Source organism: Apteryx rowi, unplaced genomic scaffold (genome assembly GCF_003343035.1).
Source record: "Apteryx rowi isolate R43461 unplaced genomic scaffold, aptRow1 scaffold_216, whole genome shotgun sequence".
Classification (NCBI taxonomy): Eukaryota; Metazoa; Chordata; class Aves; order Apterygiformes; family Apterygidae; genus Apteryx; species Apteryx rowi.
Window position 1 is genome coordinate 482,557 of NW_020448486.1, and position 20,764 is coordinate 503,320.

Sequence of the window (20,764 nt, forward strand, 5' to 3'; positions counted from 1 at the left end):
TCTAAACTTCTGAATTTCAAGGCCTGATATGCTGTAATTTCCTGGGTGAGGGTTTGTGCTCCCTTTGAAAACAAAAACCCAAGTGTCACACTGTTGTCCAAATGAGCCATTGGAAAATACCTCTTTGTTAAATATAGACTTTACTGTGATTATAATTCCTTGTGCAGATGGTCTATTTTACCATAGTCACCACTGTGGGATCCAAATTAAAACTGTGGAGGTGACAATCCTGGAGAAATGGAGTAGCTATTGGATTGGAATTAGCCAGTTGATAAGGAGGATGGTACAATAATGTCATGTCATCATGTCACTGSTTGTATAAGGAACGTGTTACGTGCCTCCTCAGTCCTTGCATGTGTGGAACAGGGCAACTGAGATATCATGTGATGATTTTTAGATAAGATTCTGTGGTTGTGGAAGTTAGCTTTTTCATGGAAAGTATCCATCTCATTAATTTAAACGTAGTTCAGAATTACGATAGGCAGGACACTAGTTTAATCTCTGCAGACCTGGGGGATGGGAGAGTGTGTAAACATCACATGATGCTAGGGGAAGTAAGAGATCTGGCTTTTGTTGCTGATTGCATTTTAGAACAGGGCTATTTCAGTTAAGTATCAGTCATTCATAGGTTCATTCAAGCTCTGGGGAAGCATGTTTTAATTTCACCAGTGCATTGCGTCTTACCTCATGATGTTGTGCAGTCCCATTGCTTAAAAGGACAAGAGCCCTTGCTGGCTGCTTGTGGATGGAGCTCTAGGGGGAGCGCCGTATGCATCTGCYAGCCTTGGTGTGCCCCCTCTGCTTCGTCTGGGAGGAAACTGGGATGGTGTGGAAGCACCTTGTAGTGGTGAACATGTCCTCTGTAGTTGAGAAATGCTCATAAAAGGTGGGCACCTGTACCTCTGTCTTGTGGGTGTTTGTGCATGCTCACATGGTTGGAAATGAAGGAATATTCCTCACAGTTGTTATGGGAACCATAATTTACTGTATTACACAAATGAACTAAGTCCTAAGTGAGTTACTCATGAGAGTACTATGCTGATTTAAAATGGAACAACCCGTGTGAGTAAAACAAGTTTAGCCATTTATACTAAAAAGGCAACAAAAGATAAGCTCTCATGAATTTTCCTATGACAGTTTAAGAATTTCCCACCCCATCTGGAATTTTATCTTCCCTGGTGGCACAATTGGGAAAAGGGAATGCATACCCATGAATAAGTGCAACATCAGGTGGCAAAGTTTAAACTGCTATCTATAGCTTTTACGTCCATCATTTTGTTATTCTAAGTTGCTGCATTTTCAGTGAAGTGGCTGGGGTTTTAGGCCCAGCTTTACTTCCACTGACTTTGTTGTGGGARCGGTAAACATTGTGGGCTGCTTGATGTATATAGCCTCTTACACCAATGCAGCAAGCATTTGCCAGCATCAGAAGTAGTTTGCTACCGTAGCTTGCCTCTTTTTTATACATTTTCCATTTTAAATGGTATTTTTGTTTGATTTATTTTACATTAACACTGAAGTCTTTAAATGATAGTACTATCTTGTTTAAATTTTTTAACAAAACAGAAAAGAGCAACAGCAAGATAAAGAAACTAGCACTTTTTTTAACCTAATCCAAAAGTTTTTAAACAGTGTGGTACAGATATAACTAAATGTAGTCATCTGTTGTTTAGTGTTAGGAGCAAATAGGCATATGAACACTAGATGACATTGTATGTTTTTGTCATTAACCTTTAATTATTCTAAATTGACCAAACATATATAATTTTTAAAGGAATAATATATTTAGCTACTAATAAAGTCATTTCAGATGTCTTTCAGATGATTCGTATTGTCCACAGGATAACTGTTGCAGTACCCTTTGCCAGAGCTTTGTTTCTGAGTGATTTAAGAGGTGCTAATCTCTTCAATTATGCACAACTAGTTTATAACACTCTGTTCTAACACTGTATTTCCAGAGGTAGACTAAGATATAACTGCTTCTCAATTAACAGAAACATTGTCAATTCTCTAAAGACTGCTCTGAAAGCTAACCCCAGAAGGTAGCTTTCCTGAGTAAGAATTATTTTAGGTATTTTAATCCGATGCTGAAGCTTCACAGACCCATGGTATCTGGTAACTATATAAGTGGGTATTTACCTGTATCTGTGCAAGTGGTGTTTTTGGTCTTAAAAACACTTCAAAAAATGAAGTAAACACAAACAACCCAAAACTTGGAGAAAACTAAAACCACACCAATTATTGTGTTAGTCAGAGAGCATTCCAACAAGCATTTCTGTGCTCCATCAAAAGGCAATCAGTCTGAAGAGTCAATGCAGCTCACGGATAATGCAGTTACGAAATGGAAGCATAAATAGGTCCCTGCAACTATTCTTCTGTGCCACCCTCATGTGACCTTGCCTCTTTTTCAAGGGACAGAGCCAATTTGTTGCAGAGCTGACAGTCGTATGGAGGGTGGATGAGTTTGGTAACATATATAAAAGGCTCCTTGCAGAAATAGTCTTCTGCAGCAAGGATTGCCAGGTAGCAGTCCCTGCTAGGGGAATGAATATGTTTTCATTCTTTAAGGATTGGTACCAACAGCACAGACCACCATTACAGGCTTTCTGCCAACAGTACTGCAGCTGCTTTTATATAAAGTGCCATCTGCCAGCTCTGAGCCTTTAGATGTTCTATAACCTCTGCTTTTCTCTAATGCAGTGGTAAACAACCTGCAGATGTAGAGTCAAAATTATTGTAAGGGATTAAAATATTAGTGCGTTGTTGTTTGCACCAGTTCTAATTCTCCCGGTAGCAAATAGCTGAAAGCTTCATCTGATCAGATTGACGTTTTTGATGAGCTTGTCAGGGTTGTAGCTCAGTGTCTTATGTAAGTATTTCTGTATATCAGAGCAAATCTGCATAGAGCACTCTCTTCTGTATGGATGTGGAGTGTTATATGGATAAAAGAGCCTAATAAAATTAATTATTTACATAGTAAGCTAAAAATGTAAGACGTTCTGAGATCTGAAGGCTGTTAGACTTTCTAGCGTGAAATATTCTGTGAGAGCAGGATGACTAAAGCAGAGCTGGAAAATACTGGAGGATCACATGAGGGCTAAAAATAATCACTCTATGACAGGGAAAATAAGCAGGGCAGAATGAACTGTTTGTCCATGAATGTTTTTTATATAATGCGTATGCCACTGAAGAGCCAATTATGCAAGGAAAAACCCTGATTTTCTGGAGAYATGGTATATTCTACTGTGGCAGATGTGCTCTAAATTAATTTCGAGGAATAAACGTGTTTAACAAAAAGAAAAACAGCCTTTGCTTTAGCAGTTAGTGTTAAGATTAAGAGTCCTAGAGTCTAGAGAGCTCTTTGAAAGACTTTTTCCTTTACTTTCCACCAAAACCTGCGCCCTTATTCCCCACGCTGCCAGCAGTCGATACTTGCAATGTTAATCTGTTCGTTGTGAGATGTTGCTCTGGAGCTGTGTGGCAGAGCAGAAGACAGGGAGAGCTGGGAGGTGACAAACTGAAAATGCTTTTGTGCCTGGTTCATGCGAGAGCAAAGCACTCCGCTGCACAAGGGGAACAGCATGTGCAGTGACGGTGCTGGCCTGGCAAGGTGAGGAAGAAAATGTCTCCATCCTAATATAGGCACGCTCGCTCTACCAACGCAAGGAGAGTTTAATTTTTAAACCCATTGAGACAGGGGATTTAGACTAGATAGCAACACTGCCAGCAATGCAGGCCCAAGGGTCTGTGTTCTAGAAAGATGACTGTGTTTGAAAAACAATGGTGAAAACTCTACCCTAATTTAAGTGTTGTATGGCTGTAGTTTGAGTGTCTGGCTTGCTTAAATTTTCCATGATATTTCATATATCAGTAGGCTTTTCTCTACATGTTTTCTTTCCATTTTCCCTTTTGAGACTGCTTTCTTCTGAAAGCTAACCAGATAGTTGCAGAATTTTATAAAATGTAGCTTTTTCAGAGGATTTAATTTTTAAAACATTTTCTTCTGTTAGGCCTGTCTTGAATAGGTTTCATACATTGTGCTTGCCTCCTTAAAGATTTTTTTCAAGAGAAAGCAGGGATTTCGTTTAGGAGTAATTAATGTTCACCATTAAAATTTTGATTATTTTAAATCTCAGAAGTCTTGGTTTGCGATGGGGAGAAGGCCACGGGGAGAAGGCCACGGTTAGCTGCCATCTATAGAATCTTCTTCCATTAAAGATGAACCAGGCGGCCGCACCATCAGTGAAACTTTTTCATCCAACGGGTAGACTCCATTACGAGTTCTCGCTGGGATTCCTCCATTGAAATTTGTAAAAGAAGCTTCAATTCCAAGTATTTGTACAAACTTTTCTTTGCCAGCTCTCTGGCAGGGATGATGAGTGAGCTCATCAGACTGCACTGTGACTAGCAGCAGTGGATGCATGAGAGCTGWGAGGCCAGAGGGGTCTTACTGCCACGAAGGAGTTAAGAGCACAAAATAACCAAGTGGTTGCGCTGCTGCATGCTGGAGTGCCAAAGGTCGAGTCGGATTTTTTCCAAGGTCATCTCATTCCCATTAAGCATCACTTGTCATCACTTGTCCCATTACGCTTTCCAAATTTGAGGAGTTTCTTGCATCCCTGTGTAGTTATGCAATAAGCATGTGTGAATATGAATTCACTTACTGTTCTCGCTCGTTTAAACTGAAGAGAGACTTTTTGTTTAGTTCATGAAGAAAGTGTTAGCTCTGTGGCCTGTGGGGTTATTTCTTTTCTTTTTAGGGTATATGCTTCTAGGTTGGGTTTTTGCTGTTTTTTGGTTTTGTTTTTGTGGCATGTGTCATGAATTCTGTGGAATGTGTTAGGTTTCATAAAGTCCTTAAATTTGACCAAAGATATACAGCAAATGATTCCCAAATTCCATCAAAGCACTGATCGTGAGGAGTCAGTGAAGCCTAATGCTTGCTCGAGGCTTCCATTGCTCTCCACACAGTCTTCGTGCATGTCCACACTGCAGTCATGCACATGTTTTCATGGAATTTTACATAAATGTTTAACAGCATGCTAGTTACTCATATAGCTTCAAGGAAAATTTGCCTCCAAGCAGTAAATAAGTCTCTAGTCTGTAAGACCACACTTGTAATATAAAGCGATTTGGAATTCTAAGCTCAGCTTTGTTTGACACAAAACTTCTGCAGTGCCAACATTTTTACTGTTTTAAATCTCAGAAGTGTACATCTGTTTGTAAAACTTCTATGTTTAGCAAAAATAATAATAAAGCTGAAGTGTGGAGGAAATATTTAATTAGGATGGGGCTGACTAGTAATTGTGTCTAGAGCACCAAAAATAGAAAACTGTAATGCTTTTCAGAGCTGTTTCATCTGACTTATTTCAATACAAGCACAAAATAATTTGTCTTTGGAAACAGTCAGTGCTAAAGCTAACTTACTTTTCTTATCTCCACTAGTGTTATATGGGCAGATATAAAAAGTTATCGAGGTGCTAATTGAAGCAGTTGTGATACTGTTTTTTTAAAAAAAGTTGGTAATTGGAGCCTGTATTGATCTCAAATCAGAGCATGCTGTAATGGAAGTTTTCACGGAATCACAGATTAGTTGAGGCTGGAAGGGACCTCTGGAGATTGTTTGGTCCAACCCCCCTGCTCAAGCAGGGTTGCCTACAGCAGGTTGCCCAGAACCATGACCAGTTGGGTTTTGCATATCTCCAAGGATGGAGGCTCCACAACCTCTCCGGGCAACCTCTTCCTGTGCTCAGTCACTCACACAGTGAAGAAGGGTTTTCTTGTGTTCAGACAGAATTTCCTGTGTGTCAGTTTGTGCCCGTTGCCTCTTGTAATGTCCCTGGGCACCACTGAGAAGAATTTTGCTCCATTGTCTTTACTCCCCTGCACGAGGTATTTATATGCATTGATAAGATCCCCCTGAGCTTTCTCTCCTCCAGGCTAAACAGTCCCAGCTCTCTCAACCTCTCCTCATATGACAGATGCTCCAGTCCCTTCATCAACTTTGTGGCCCTTCACTGGACTTGCTCCAGTAACCTCATGTCTTTTTTGTGCTGGGAAGCCCAGCACTGGACACCGCACTCCAGATGCAGCCTCACCAGTGCTGAATAGAGGGGGAGGATCACCTCCCTCAACCTGCTGGCAACAGCCCAGGAGGCTGTTGGCCTCCTTTGCCATGATGGCTCATTGCTGGCTTATGATCAACTTGTTGTCTACCAGGACCCCCAGGTCCTTCTCTGCAGAGCTGCTCTCCTGCTGGACTACCCCAGCCTGTACTGCTGCATGGGGTTGTTCCTCCCCAGGGGCAAGGCTCTGCACTTCTCTTTTTGAACACCTACAGGAAATTTGACTAGAAATCAGTAATAGGTAACACCTAAGGCACTGACCATGATTTGATTCTCTCAGTGCTCAGTAAAAAGTGCTTGTTATACTATATTTTGCATGAAAAATACTTGTATAAAATTTTGGGCTTTCTCAAACTATGTAAATGGAACTTCATGCACTGCTGTCCAAGCCAAAAAAATACACTACTGTTTTTTTTGTGTGACAGATCACATGGGTTATCTGAAAARTCTTACTGAAGATATAATCACTACCAGTATGAATTGAATTTTTTGCAGATAGACAATAAATATCTTCATAGAAGATCTTATGTTGGAGGGAGTTGGAACTGCTTGGATTACATAGCACCTCTGAGCGATGAATTAGGAGTCATTGCACGCCTGCACTAATTGACTGCAAAGACATAGTGGTGCTCAGTAGCAAAGCCATTAAGTCTATAGAGATCTTTCATCTGCATTTAGATATCTGGCTGTCTCAAGCATTTTGCACTGAAGTATTCTTTCAACCTGCCTACTTTATTCTCTTATGAAATTAAGGTTCTGATACAACTTTGGAACTTTACCTCTGAACTGATTCTATAACTGATGTTTTAAATACATGTGTAATAAAGCCTTTTTTGCCTTTGTGTTTTTTGTTCTCTTTTGTTTTTTCAATTGAGGGAATTTTAAATTAGAAATCCCTGGGCATTCTATGTTGCAAGGAATTTCTAGCCAGCTGTTGCTGATCCTGTCTGGAATGCTGAGATTATTTAGCTGGCTTTTAACTGCATTACTGAAATGGGAGCTGATCCTGAGCAGTGGAGCAGAAGTCAACTTCTCTTGATTTGTCGGGACTTTATAAAGCTTTGTAACACTTGACTATAGAAATTCAAAAGGCTTTTTGCTTTAAAAGGAGGGCAGAAAATCTTGCAATGTATTTGGTACTATCCAGTCCTCTCTGGCCACAGACAGTGGTGATGTGAGCTTGCTCAGCACACCCTGGGAGGGTGTCTCAGCTGCGAATTAAAATATCTGTGGATTAAATGTTCATGCCTGCTCTGTCCTTATACTCTCTGCAGGTTAAAAAGGGGTATACAAAAAGCTTCTGCTTTTGGTGATCAGTACCCCAAGCTACAAAGAACAAGCTCGCTGCACAAGGCTGTTGAACATCCGAGGGAGTGATGTTCAGTGCCTCTCTCAGGTCCTGCACCATGGCCTTGGGAGGACATGGTGAAGAGCTCATAGGCCAGGGGTGCTGCCCTAAAAGCTGAGCAACTTGTCCTGTGCTTATGCACGGTCACTTGTTGCCTAGAGAGAAAGTCCAGTGCTACTTTTATGTAGAAGAAGAGGGTAGCCAGAGGGGGGAAGCTACTTGGACCAACTGAGGTCCAACATCTGAATGTTTATAGCATTTAATTTTCAGTCAAGATCCTACACTGCTTATTGCAGATGTAGACTACAATAAAAAATAAATGCCTATACCCTGGTTTAATATGCATATATATTACATTAAATTATGTATGGGTAACTTTTGTAGTTGCATGTGATAGCAATTCAGTGAATAACCTGAGACCCAACTAGAATGTTATCTTGCATCTTTTGATATTTCTGCTCTCTTCTATTTATCTGCCAATACAAGTGAAAGTTATTTTCCTGGCTTTAAGAGCATCTTAAAAATCCTTTTCTTAAACAGTTGGTTTTTAGTTRGTCAAAATATATTCTGAATACGTGAAAACATAGAAATAAAGGCAAGGTGCTAAAGTTTGAGATTGCCCAAAGAAAGAAATAGCAGCAAAAGATCTTGGCAGTTCTAATGTTTTGCCACAAATTACATAKTTGTTGCTGGTCTAAGCATGATGTTAAAAGAAATGCAATTTCAGGCATGTAGGCAACACTGAATTTTACCCATCTTTAGCCAGTCTGTGTACTGTAACTGAAACCGGCTAGAGGTGACTGTGTGTGTCTGTAATTATAAGGGTTTAGAAATCAAAGTTGCTGGACTGGAGTCATCAACTTGTAAAAAGAAAAAAAAAAATCTTAAATTCTTATCTGACTATTTTAAGGAATGTAGCTSAGAGCTCAGTTGGGATGTGGGCGCTTGCTGTATTTGAGACCCACTCCCCATGGGTCCCAGACTTCAGAGCTGGCGACCGATTATAGGAGATGGCCGTGGAGCCCATCAGCAGATCCAGACAACTGCATTTTCTTCTTTATAAGAAACGGTGATAAACTTGCAAAGCAGGACCTCTGATCCGCATCCTGCTTAATGAATAAAGTAGGTGGGAGAGGGGGCTGGGGTTTTGGTTCGTTCTCTGTTCTGAACTCCAGCAATTTTTGCACCAGAAGTAGGATCGTTGCATCTGAAATTTATTTCTAATAGGAAGGGATGAGGAAAAGATTAGGAGTCAGAGCAAAGTGCTTGTGGGAAAAGGAGACAAGGTGGAAGGCTGCAAGCTGGGCACGCACATACCGCCGCCGAGTGACTAAATCAAAGCTGCTGTTTGACGGGGCACGGGGAGGCGGAAAGGCAGAGCCAACGCTGTGCGAGGTTCATATGAAGATACTACAAACCCATGCACAGAAACGCTTCTCTGCTTGGGCATTTGTGTGCCTGTGAAAGAGCACCTGTAAGCACTTGCTAGTTGCTGTTCTTGCTGGAAAAGATGCTGCTCTGAATTCTGTCAGATCGGCAGTGCAAATAATTAAAAACAAATAGCAAAACCTAAGCAGATCAAAACCGATCTGTTGGTTGCTATGGCAACTATGAGTTCACTGATGGATTTAATTTTGCTTGCACTGTCTGAATTTTAATGCTCTTGTCTTGGTGATGGTTTACATTTGAAAATGAGGARAGTGTAGGGACAATTGAGTTGGGTTTATTTCAAGTCTGTCTTTCTCCAGTGGATTTGAAGATACATATGTGTATTAAATATTAGGTTGGGGAGTTTTTTCTGTTAACCTTTTTTTAATGCTGAAAGCTGCTGACAGCTAAGGGAACTTTGCACTCTTACTTTGATTTTTAAATTCAGTTTCTTCATTTTCAGTAACCAGCTCAAAGCAAAACTTTCAAAAAAGGAAATTTGCTTTTTCCTTTCCTAAGGTAAAACAGCAACTTTTCCACTGTAATCTTGAAGCAATAGTGAGAATGGCTTTCTGTAAATTTGAATACTTTTATCTCTGTATCAGGTTGCTAGGAATGCATTTATTATGAGGATAAATCTTGATTATTATTTATTTACTGTACTTTACAGGTGCTGCTAAGTCCAGTCCAGCTTCTAAACCAGGATCAACACCTTCTCGCCCATCTTCAGCAAAAAAAGCTGCACCGAGCAGCTCAGCATCCAAATCAGATAAAGATTTGGAAACTCAAGTCATACAGCTCAGTGAACAGGTAAATTTGCTTTAGGCATAAAATTAGGTTCATTCATTGTCACAGAAAGGCATGAAATCTAATATTGCCCTCTGTTGAATGATATTCTCCAAAGTCATGAAGGGGCAAAAGAATGAAATAGCTCAGCTGGGAAGAAAAAAAGTGGTTTATTGTTAAAAATACCATATAAGAGGCATGATTGGTGGTGTGCCGGTATTTTTAAAAGGTGATCTTGAGAATGATGGTTAAGTCTTGCTGAGGTTTGAGAAATTTATTAAAGTTACTTTTGTCTGAATACTTAACTGCAAGGTTTCAAGAGGAATTCTTGGTCTCCCTACCATGTCTGTGAATTAAAAAAAAAATTATGGATATTATGTTGAATATATTAGATTTTGAAAGGTATATTTTATTTCATTTGACAGGGAAATCCCAGTAGTGTCTTTGTTCTCGTGTGTTACAAATTTGAAGTAGATCATTTTAATGTGTCTTTGTGGAGAAAACCAAAGTATTAGTAATATTTGGGTGTTAGACATTGGCAGCTGAATTGGTCAATGCACTTTGCTTTCTGGAAGGAGGGCATTAAGATGGTAATATACCTTTTGATTTTTAAAATGTGATTTACCTTTGTGAAAATAATTAATTACATTATAAAACTCTGATGTCAATAATATTCTGCAATACAATTATTAAGAGTTCAGACTTTCTTCAATATCAAGAAGATAAGGGCTTAATTTTCATTTATGCTATGGAACTTTTACACCACTTTGTCACTCGTAAAGGCTCTGCATTAGATATGAATAATATCTACATCTGGCTCAAGACTATGCTGTCAGAGTGCTGTGAATGCCACTGCTATATATGAGGCCTGACTCCTGTATTTGCCCTGGATAGTGAAAAATGGAAAGGGGAAACATCATGTTTCAGAGCATGAGCTGATTGGCAGCTGCATACAGGAAGAAATCATTGTTCGGATCAAGTATAATTTTCCACAGTTAAGGGCATTTCAGCTTCAGGCCCACACAACGGAGACTTAAGTTGGTTGGAGCACTGGTTGCAATTTCTTGGGTACTGCTACATACTTAAGCTGGTGGATGAATAGCCACATCCAAAACATGAAGTGTTGCAGACTTAGTGTATGATTCTGGGCAACAGAGAACAACAGGCCCCTCAGCCATGTGAATGGGTCTTTGATTATTGCTCTAAAAAAATGTTTTAAAATATTTTATAAGGAATGGATGTATATATTTCTGATGGGATCTTTATCGTTGTAAGAGTGAAGCTTAGATGTCAGTAGTAGATGTAGTTAGCTTAGATGTAGTTAAAAAAATTACATTTGTACTTAAAAGTCCCAATATGTTCACTTCAGTGGGAAGTGTTGGTTGGGATCTGAGCAACAGTAGCAATTTTTGGTCTTTACTAAAGTACCAACCAGTGGTCACTATCACATTCACTGTTAATATAGTCATAGCAAGTTCCATTTGTAAAGACTTCAAGCGTTATTACAAGTAATCCTGAGGAAAACCAAAGAATTCCCCCATCATGGAGGAGAAATTGCAAGGAAAGTTGGAAAGTTGGTGTTTTAATAGCTAGTTCTTTAGAGCTTTCTTCTGGCTCGAATGGTCTAGGAGGCTGCTTTTCAATGCTGGCAGTGTTTGGTGTTTTATTTCCCACTAATGATTACTTGTGCACCCAGGGCATATAACATAAGCCAAAATAGCTATGCTTCAAGCAGCTCTGAAGCCGGGTTTTTCTGACTCCCATCTGAATGCTCTGGAAGAGCAGTATTTCCTATTTTTTACCGCTTGCCAGCGGCCGGGGGAGGTAAGGGCCAGGCTTACCCCTTTGCTGTCTAGATTACCAGTAAAAAACAGTTAATGGCGTGCTGGGGTACCATAGTCCTGTGCGGCTGTAAAAGATTTTGCAGCCTTTTCATGGATGGCAACTAAGGGAGATTGAAATATTTAAACTTATGCATAACTTGTAGTGGAAGACTTTACTGAGTGGCGCTGTCCATATGCTGTATTTTACCACAGTGTCACTTTATGAGCTATTTGCAATAATCATGAGCTGTCCATAATATTTGTTAGTTTAATGACTTCCAACGATCTTAAAGTTTCTCTTAAAATGGTCTTAGCTATTGCCTTGGGCTATGCAAGTGAATTAAACAATTCCAAGGAAYGTCCCTGAGCACTGGAACCTGATTATCCATAATATTCAAACATTAAGACAGTCCCTGCTGTGTTTTTGGTGCATGCCAGCTAGTGCTCTCCCAAAGAGTTCCCGAGCGCAGGTTAGGAGACAGCACAGACCAGGGGCCCTTCCCAGCAAGCAGGTCAGATGTAGCCATCCTGTTTTGGAAGGTAAAGGGTTTCTAATAGCATGAATGTGGACCTTTCCATATGGAGAAGGGTCCCAGGAACAGTTAACGGTGTACTAGTACAGGCATAGCTTTTGGCYGCACGTTTACAAGGTGGTGCAGTTTTCATCGTGAATTCAATCTCCAGCGTGGTTATGCAGCCCTATGAGCGCTCAGACTAGCAGCGAGCAGCAGCGTTGGAGACGGAGCAGCTGGGAGGAGACAGCTACCTTTGCTCGGATCAGTTGGATTGCAGAGGGGTGCTGCTGTTGCAGCCGTGCAGCACGGAGGTGGCATGCGCTCCTCCTTGCGCAGGATTAGGCTTTTGGCTTGTTAATAGGAGGGAAAAATAGCATGCAGAAGTGATAATTATCTGTCACTGAAGGAATAGAAATTAATGTGCAGCAGGCAAGTAGCTGATACGTAATTAAGAAAAGCATATCTGATTTGGTTATAGCAATGTTTACTGTATACTGTAGTTAATTAACTGTGTGCATATATGGATAGTTTAATGATTCTGTTTCTCAAAATGGGGTGAATGTGATACCAGGAAAACAGAAGAATACTCTCCTAGTAAATAGGTCAGAAGACTGAGACTGTCTGAGCCATTAGTTGCAAATGTTTCAGCTGATGTTTGTTGTTTTTGCAAGCTTTAGCATACACAGAGCAGGAGATCTGGAAGCAGTTAAGTTCTTGCTCTGTCCAGATGCAGGAGATGCTCTCAAGGAGTATGCTGCTGCAGATCCTGAAGACAGCTCTTAAATGTGAGGTCTTCCTCACAGTTAAATAGGATACGTGACTATAGATCAAAGTATTTTAAGCTTTTGTTCCTTTTTGCTATTCCTACTTTCACGATTAAGTAGTTGACTTTAAGGTATCTGGTCACTGTACTAATCATAAGTTCAAACTGTCAAAGGGAAGAGCTGGGCATCAGAGTCGGGCAGCTGGTAAGAAACCGGTGTGTGAATGAGCTGCTCTGGGCTTCTGCCCCAGGAGCAGGCTGGGGCTGCTGTCTGGCGCCTCCCCCAGAGCAGTCAGAGGTCAGCGAAAGGCAGTGCTAGCTCTGCAATTATGGAAAAATGAAATGACAGGATTTAATGGGCTGTCAAAGCAGGGCTTGAAGTCTTCTGGTATTTTTTACTAGTGGAAGGAAAAAATTAGTTTGCAGTCGAGTAGAATGGGCAACACAGAATTTTCTGTTGACTTGTGTCCGTTGACCTAAATATAGTCTGATTAAAATTTAATTAAACATGTTTTCTTCAGAAAACTAATTTGTATAACTGCAGGCATTAAAATGTGGGTCCTAATTTGGCTGTAATTGGGATATAACTGGGGTCCGTGAGTTTACTGTAGGCAGCCTCATCTGTGATGATCTCTATTGGTTGTTACACTGCTGTCTTCCATATTTGAGAGCCATGTACCCATGTTATCCTGAGAGTGTATACTCTGTTAGTAAGTCATTTATCTGTTTGGCCCCCACAGAATTGTTCTTAAAAACAAAAACAAACAAACAAACAAAAAAACCCCAAAACCCCAAACTGCAACATCTGTCATGGTTTATGCAAAGCCTATTTGTTAATAGTTAAGTTGCCCATAAGTGAACTGCAGCAAACCTAGTGGTGAAATTGAGACTAACAGTACAGCTTGAAGACTCTCATCAACAAAGTTACAATCAGAAAAGAAATTTGAAATTTGAGAGAGTTTGGAGGGGCTGTTTATCAGACCTGAAAGTTCATGGTGGAGAGTGGTCACTGGGTGCAGCGGTGGCATCGGAGTTGTGAAAGGCAGCTCTGCGATGGTTCAGCAATTGGGAGGTGGAAGAGAGGAGAGGTGAAAAAAAAACAGGGAAACACTTGCACTTGCAACTAGAGGGCCTTTTAATTTCCTAACCAGATCGTTTCCTTTGATGAGCTTTTCTGTCAAACTTGCGTGTTCTTAAGCAAGGACATATTGCGGGTTCCCCAATAACTTCAAGCTAAAGTAGTACAATTTCTGTGAAGAATGTTTTACTTATTACCTTTTTGTGACGCTTCTGGCAGCTTTGTTAAAAGCCAAGTCTTAAGCAGGCCTAATTCCCGGACTGCTGCTTCAGGTTTTGATATAAAAGAGTGCTAACCTCTCAGATCAAGGTTGAGATGCATCTAAGAAACGTTATGAGGAAGCCTGCTTTAGTATTCTGTATTGTATAATATTCAATCTAGCACTTCAGAAAGTATGGAATTTACTTTAAGATATAAAATTTGAATATATAATTTAAAATGATGGTGGCATGCGTGAATTTAGACTGAGTTGTTCTGTCTGTGGTACACCTCACAACTTACGCATCATGCACTGCTTTATACACAGGTACATTCATTAAAACTTGCACTTGAAGGTGTGGAGAAGGAAAGGGATTTCTACTTTGGCAAATTAAGGGAGATTGAACTTCTCTGCCAGGAACATGGGGGAGAGAATAATGACCTTGTCCATCGGCTAATGGAAGTTCTTTATGCCTCAGAAGAACACGTAAGTTCAAGTATAATACTTTTAATGAGACAAAACAACTTAATTCCATAGAAATTTATATTCTGTCATGTTTTATATTTAGGTCAGGAGAAACTGTAGCGGCTATGATTTTTCGCACACCCTCCTCCAAAAAGGAAGTTTGCATTCATAAATGTCAGACTTTTCAACTTGGGGAATGGATTCAGGGGGCTGGTTGTTTTTCACTGCTTCTGGGTAGGTTTTGTGCTCCACTTTTGCTGAAGTTAATCTGAAAGGGGAGGGGTGCATAATAATTTTAAATTGATTTCATATGTTCTTGAGCCTTAGTTTTATTTTTTCCTCTGCTGCCTTTCAACATAAAGGCTTTTACTCACATTCTTTAATGGGCTGAAAATTAAAAAGCAGAGAAATTCTCACAGGTTGTTGTTTAAGGTCTACAGCTAAGGACCATCTCTAGCCCATGTGGAGGTGTTGCAGTTACAGTACAGTGTAGGTTGCCAAATACATAATCATGTCTGCAGAGGAAATGCTCTTTAGCATTTTTTATCTTGTTGCTATAAGCAAAATTCTTCACTGTGCAAACCCAATAATCCTCTACTACCAAAATTTCAGAAATATCTTGTCTGCAAGATTAAGCAAGAATCTCATTGCATCTTGGACATAGCACTATAGACACTTATGCTCTGCAGCTTCCTGCTTTGTTGCTGCTTAAATTCCTCAGACACATTCAGAGATAATGATTTAGTGGAGATTTTGCTGAACAACTCCCATTCATGCTAACTAAATCCCTGTATACACTGTTCTGATGATTGACCCTTCGGTCTCCAGTGAACGATAGCTTTGGCTGCAGAGTGTATAAGCATCAACTTAATTTTTCAGTAGCACTGTGGTATATTGTAGGCTTTCTTATATTTGTTCCTAGAAAGCTGCTTCTGCAGTAGTCAGCTGACTTAAAATTTTATGTCAGAAGCAGTGCTGAAGCAATTGCTAACTCATATGCTCTTTTTTAAAAGATCAGTAGAGCATAAATGCAAGTTAGATGTGAGAGGGTCACGAAGTTGCCACTGACAGGGGTCACCACTCAGATTGGAAGTGACAGAGGAAAGAGGATTTGTTCAGTAGTGTGGGGTGAGTGCTAGAGAGGAAAAGGAAAAGGAAATCATTATTTTCACAGGAGTAAACAGTGGGACAAACTTGCCAGACACGTGAATAACAGACTAAAAGAACTACATGTGTATAGTGGTCAAAGATGATGTCTTCTGGATTCAAGAACAGTGATTTATTTCTAAAGTGAAGCCAGAGAAATCCTCCTTCTCACCATACCCCCACCACAACTGTCTGTCTGTTGGCTTAAATAGTAAGTGATTCCCAGCCAAGGAATGCATTTGTTGCTTTCTTCCTGCAGTTTTCATTACTGGCAGAACACATTACAGAATGTCCTACTTCAGTCCACATCTCAGTATTTTACCTGCTTCCTCCCTCCAGCCCTTTCCCCGTTGAAAGCATCACCAGTGCCTGCACATGAACTACATGTGCCTTTACCTAAAATTTGTTTCCTGTTGGAGAAGAAAACTGTTCTCCCAGAGAAGAATACAGACTTTTCTACTGAGGCTGTTCCCCACTGAATTATTTGTATCTTTTAGTGGGAGAAGCGATCTCCTCATCTTCCCGGTTACATCTCCTCCTCAGCTGGAACTCAGATGGACTGTGGTTTTCTGAAGTAAGACCCCAGCTTTTGAGAGCAAAAGCTTGTGATCCTTGCTGATGCATGGGAAGGACATAAGTAAATCCCGCCTACATTTTTTTTTCTTGCAGTGTTCTCTCAGTAGCCTGCTTTGCCTTTAGGTTCTGTGGTTTTTTTCTGTCTCTGTACTGATTTTTTTTTTCCCTCATCTCCAAGTTAAATTTTCTTTATCTCACAACAGTTTTCAGGTTAATCCTTTGGTAACTGCAGTTTGGATTTCCTGAGCCCCCAAAGGAAAATAGCCCCAATTCCCAAACCACAGGCAACTCCAGCATTCCTGGTTTCTTGCTAATAAGTTCATGGTAAATCTAGCTTTGACATATATATATATATTTTTAACCTCTCTTTCAGAGTGTTTCAACTTGTCAGGGGCAAAGTGAAAAAAAGGACTACCTTTATTTTCAGGATTCGTCACAGTTATCAGTAATACTGTGGCCATGAGGCTTTTGTTCAGGAAAGGGGATGCAAGGTGATACAGTTCACACATACTATACAAGTCATCCCTGACCAAGGCCTTGTACTTGAATATCACTACTGACTTCAATTTGTTTTCCATTCATATTTCCAAAAACCTTTTGATAGCATTCTCAAACCCTTCTTCTCTAGCTGTAACTTGACAGGCATCTATTGTATTCTTGATAGAGATCATGTCTTATTTATTCATGCCAACTGTTTTTATTCAGGAGGGACAAGTCTCTCTCTCTAACTAATTTTTTGTTACACTTAATTTAATCCTTGCTTAAAAAAAAAAAAAAAAGGCAGCACTTTAAGTGCAGCTCACATCTCCCAGTAGCTAATGGATCTCCCATGAGAGTTGCAGGCTGTCATGTGAATTCTATGGGGAATGATTCAAAATACATACAAACAGCTTATTCCCTACAAAAAGTGTTCTCCAGAAGTTTAATTATTGTAGTTCTACATTTGAGAGAATTTCACCGGGTTCATGTCATGATTTTTTTTTTTTTTATTAAGAGTTCCAAGTCACTAAATCGTGTCAGTCATGCCACTTCCTAAGTTTCTGGGCTTTTTTTTTTTTTTTTTTTTTTAATTTAAAGAAGGTTAAATTTTTAAGAGTGATTTTGGGGGGGTGCTATTTAGATTTGGGGAGGGTGAGATTTACAGCACAAATTCCAGTTCGGATTCCTTGTTTTTAAAGGCTTCTTTTTCTTTTCACTGGTATGCTGAACCTCATCATTATCAGTCTTTGCTTATGCAAGAGGGGTGCTGTATTTGCTAATGTCATTTAAAGTTTGTCTGGCTGATTAGTCTGTAATCCTTTGTTTTTAATTTTTAATTACAAATTGCTCATTTGTAATCCTCTCACATTTTAGTCAAAAAGATCAAAGTTGACAAAGAAGTATGAAAAAAAGGATGCACTGGGGAGTGGGGGAAGTGGCCCATAGTGCTTGTGCTGTCGCTGCTAAAGACAGGGCTGAGACCTCAGATAGTATGTGAAGTATTTGATAGCCTGTTCGGTTTTACAGTGGGAGAGTTTCAGACTGATGAACCAGAAGAGACTGTGTCTAGGAAAGCCTGAGCCATACAGGTTTTGGCATAAAGCAAACTGTTGCTGCTTTTGCTTTCCTACATAGGCTGTTCTGGTTCAGTTCAGGTGGAAGGTGGATGGATTGCTGCTATTTGGTCTATCAGTTGCTCAGTTCAAGTTTCCAAAACAATTGCTCTTAATTCAGTGGGTTTTGTATCTTCGTGCTCTAGCAGCCACTACATCTGCTGCCGCTATTGGAAAAGGCAGCCCATGGCAGCTGGCTTTCATAATGTCTAGCGCTTCAGTCTGCAGTCACACCTGAATAGTTCAAGGCAGATGGATTGAAGGGTCAAAAGCTAGTATCTCTCATAGTGGGAGACAAAGATGACCATGGTCCTATGATCCGAGCCAGAAATTAATGCTCTAAATATATCTTGCACTGCTTTCCTTATTAGGGGATGATATTCAAAGAGATTCCACAGTCCCAAGGTAATTGTGCATTGTGACTCTTGTCTTTCCCATTTCATGTATTTATACAAGCTGTACGTACTGAGAAGCACATGTCCAAATCTCAGAACAACTTTGGTAGTGGCAGATTTACCATTTCCATCAAAGGCAAGCCTGGCAGGAGAGGAGCCGCTGCTCTTGTTCACACTCACAGAGTAGGTTCCCAAGCCGCTCCCTACGGCTAGAGGCTTCTCCTCCTGTGCATGAAAGGATACCATGTATGTGACCTATGAAATCTGCCTGAATGTGCTTTTTAATAGGTGTATCTCATAAATCTGTGTATGCAGAGCCTATTGAACCAGGTGCATTGCAGAGCAGGTCACTTGAACGCAGGAGGAGGGTCAGGACGTTACTCACTCTTTGCCTAGATGGGGGTAAGGGGACATAACTCTACGGCGAAACGCACTTCAGTGTTGCCACCCCGTAATGCTGGATCAGGCTCTCACAGCTGTCAGCTGGTGGCCATGCAACTCGCATCCTGTAGAAGTCTTGCACTCTTGCAGCCYGTCACAGAAGACGTGATTTCTAGCTGCTATGCAAAAAGCTGTTTTGACTTGATGTACTCTATGTAATAAGGTCATCGTTCCCCCTCAAGGGACCATGAGGTGCCCGGCTGCAATTGCCCTGACTGGCATATGTGGCTTCTACCTGAAAATAGATCCTGAGTGATAGAGGGCTTCATCTGTGATTTTGCTATTTCTGTATCTGATGAACAGCTGAACATTTCTGTTGTTTCAGCAAATGTTAGGAACCTTATTCTCCTGTTTCTGACCTTTAGAAATATGAATATTTTACTGCTAGAAGGAAAATATTTTCTTATTGCATAAGCTTCTCTGAACTGTTCTGGGAAAATTAAAGTTATGGCCTCCATTTCCTTTTTTATTTTTGCCTCAAGTTTGAAGAATTAGCAGTATCTTTTTTTTTTTTTTTTTTAAGTTTGTTGTTTATACCACTGGCTTCTAACGAAAACTCCTGGGAGCCAGGCTGGTTCTGCAGAAGTATCACATCAGTGCTGGTGTATTTTGAATGACAGCTCAGTGTCTTGGAAGAGTGTTTTCCTTCTAAGTTGCTTCCAGCTGAGTGCTACTAATACAGGGCAGAGTAGCTGTATAGGATCTCTTCAGTGAACCATTCTCTGCAAAAATGAAATCCACTGAGAGAGAAGCTGTAAATCAGTCTTCTTGAGCTCTGATACATCTAGGCCAGTTTGAGATACCAGCTGTTGTTTCTAAATTGGAAATTGATTAAAATTAGTGTCATCTGTTCTGCGTGTCCAGGGTTGCTTTCAGTCAGGGAGTCTTCTTGCTACAGCAATGTACCTTCAGATGCACAGCTCTGGAAATGACTATGCATTATATTTATTTGTGATAGGGAAGTGTTTATTAGTGATCATCTGACTTTTAATAGTAGCTGTGTAAGTCTGTGAATGCTGAACTGAATTTTTTTCATAGAAAATATTTATGTTCATGCTTAGCGAGTCTTCTGTTACACCTTCTGGATAATGCTGCACATCAAAGTTTTGGTAGCCTTTGAACTCTGGTCTGTATTAGCATGGGTAAATCATTTTGTGGGGGTAGAATATCTGACTTAAAAGTGCAGCTGAGTTTAATTTYTAAAGCAGTTGATAGCAAAAGTGTCAAGTCCATTTTGTGATATAAACCTAGAGTGAAGATTATGTGAAAACTAAAGCAAACAGGTCCAGAAATCCTTAGACAGACTGAAAATGGGATGACATTAGGATGCTGTGATACAGCATTTAACTGTTGGGCATCTCACTGTCTAGCTATTTAAAATATTTGTTTACTGGAGCAATCATCACTTGATGATGTCAAAAACTGACACTTTCTCTGGGGAAGTATCAGTACTGCATACACACTGATTAAAAACAAACAAGTAAATATATTTTATTATAACTCTACCAGATGCTGCTTTTCTCAGGTAACAACTCATTTTGTATTTATGTGCAAGTCCAAAGGTACTTGAGAAATAATAAACAGTTTACAACTTCATGAAAATAGGTCAACATGGATTAGCCTAATGTAGTTTTGAATTTATTTACCACTACTCACACTCTATAGGCTGCAGCAACAGATTGCAGTAAACAAACTTATAGTTTTAAAACTCATTAAATGAAAAGCTATGCAAAATAGCTACTGAAAGTTTCATTGGTTCACGATTCTGAATTACGTTACCCAGGAGTTAACATTTATTTTACTTATTTTCATTGCATTTCAGATAGATTTTTAAAAAAAAAGCTCTTAATTTTAACTTTTCTTAATATATTGTCTTAATATACTAAGTTTACTGTTTGTTAAGCTATTTTACAATTATAGCTTTGTGTGAAAGGACTTACAGAAATATTGGGTGCAGATGGGGAACAGGAAGAGACAGAGAAGAAATACAAGGGTGTCCAAGTAAGTTGTTGGCAACCTTGAAATTATTAGCTACTGGTGTCTTCTCACTAGAATGAAAATTAGAAGTTAAGCTCTAGGCTACG

The 20,764-nt window shown here is 39.9% G+C and overlaps 1 protein-coding gene across 4 annotated transcripts in view; it reads left to right on the forward strand.

The window, feature by feature from the left end:
- MAPRE2 (microtubule associated protein RP/EB family member 2) overlaps positions 1 to 20,764 on the forward strand; it is a 94,455-nt gene that overhangs the window by 70,633 nt on the left and 3,058 nt on the right. Inside the window, exons 6-8 of one of the 4 annotated variants that reach the window (XM_026064423.1) lie at positions 9,572 to 9,711; positions 14,393 to 14,551; positions 16,174 to 16,250. In XM_026064423.1, the coding sequence (XP_025920208.1) occupies positions 9,572 to 9,711; positions 14,393 to 14,551; positions 16,174 to 16,250 (376 nt within the window). Of the gene's footprint in view, positions 1 to 9,571; positions 9,712 to 14,392; positions 14,552 to 14,633; positions 14,765 to 16,173; positions 16,251 to 20,764 lie in introns of those variants that run through there. The other 3 variants (XM_026064422.1, XM_026064421.1, XM_026064424.1) reach the window with 3 other exon arrangements.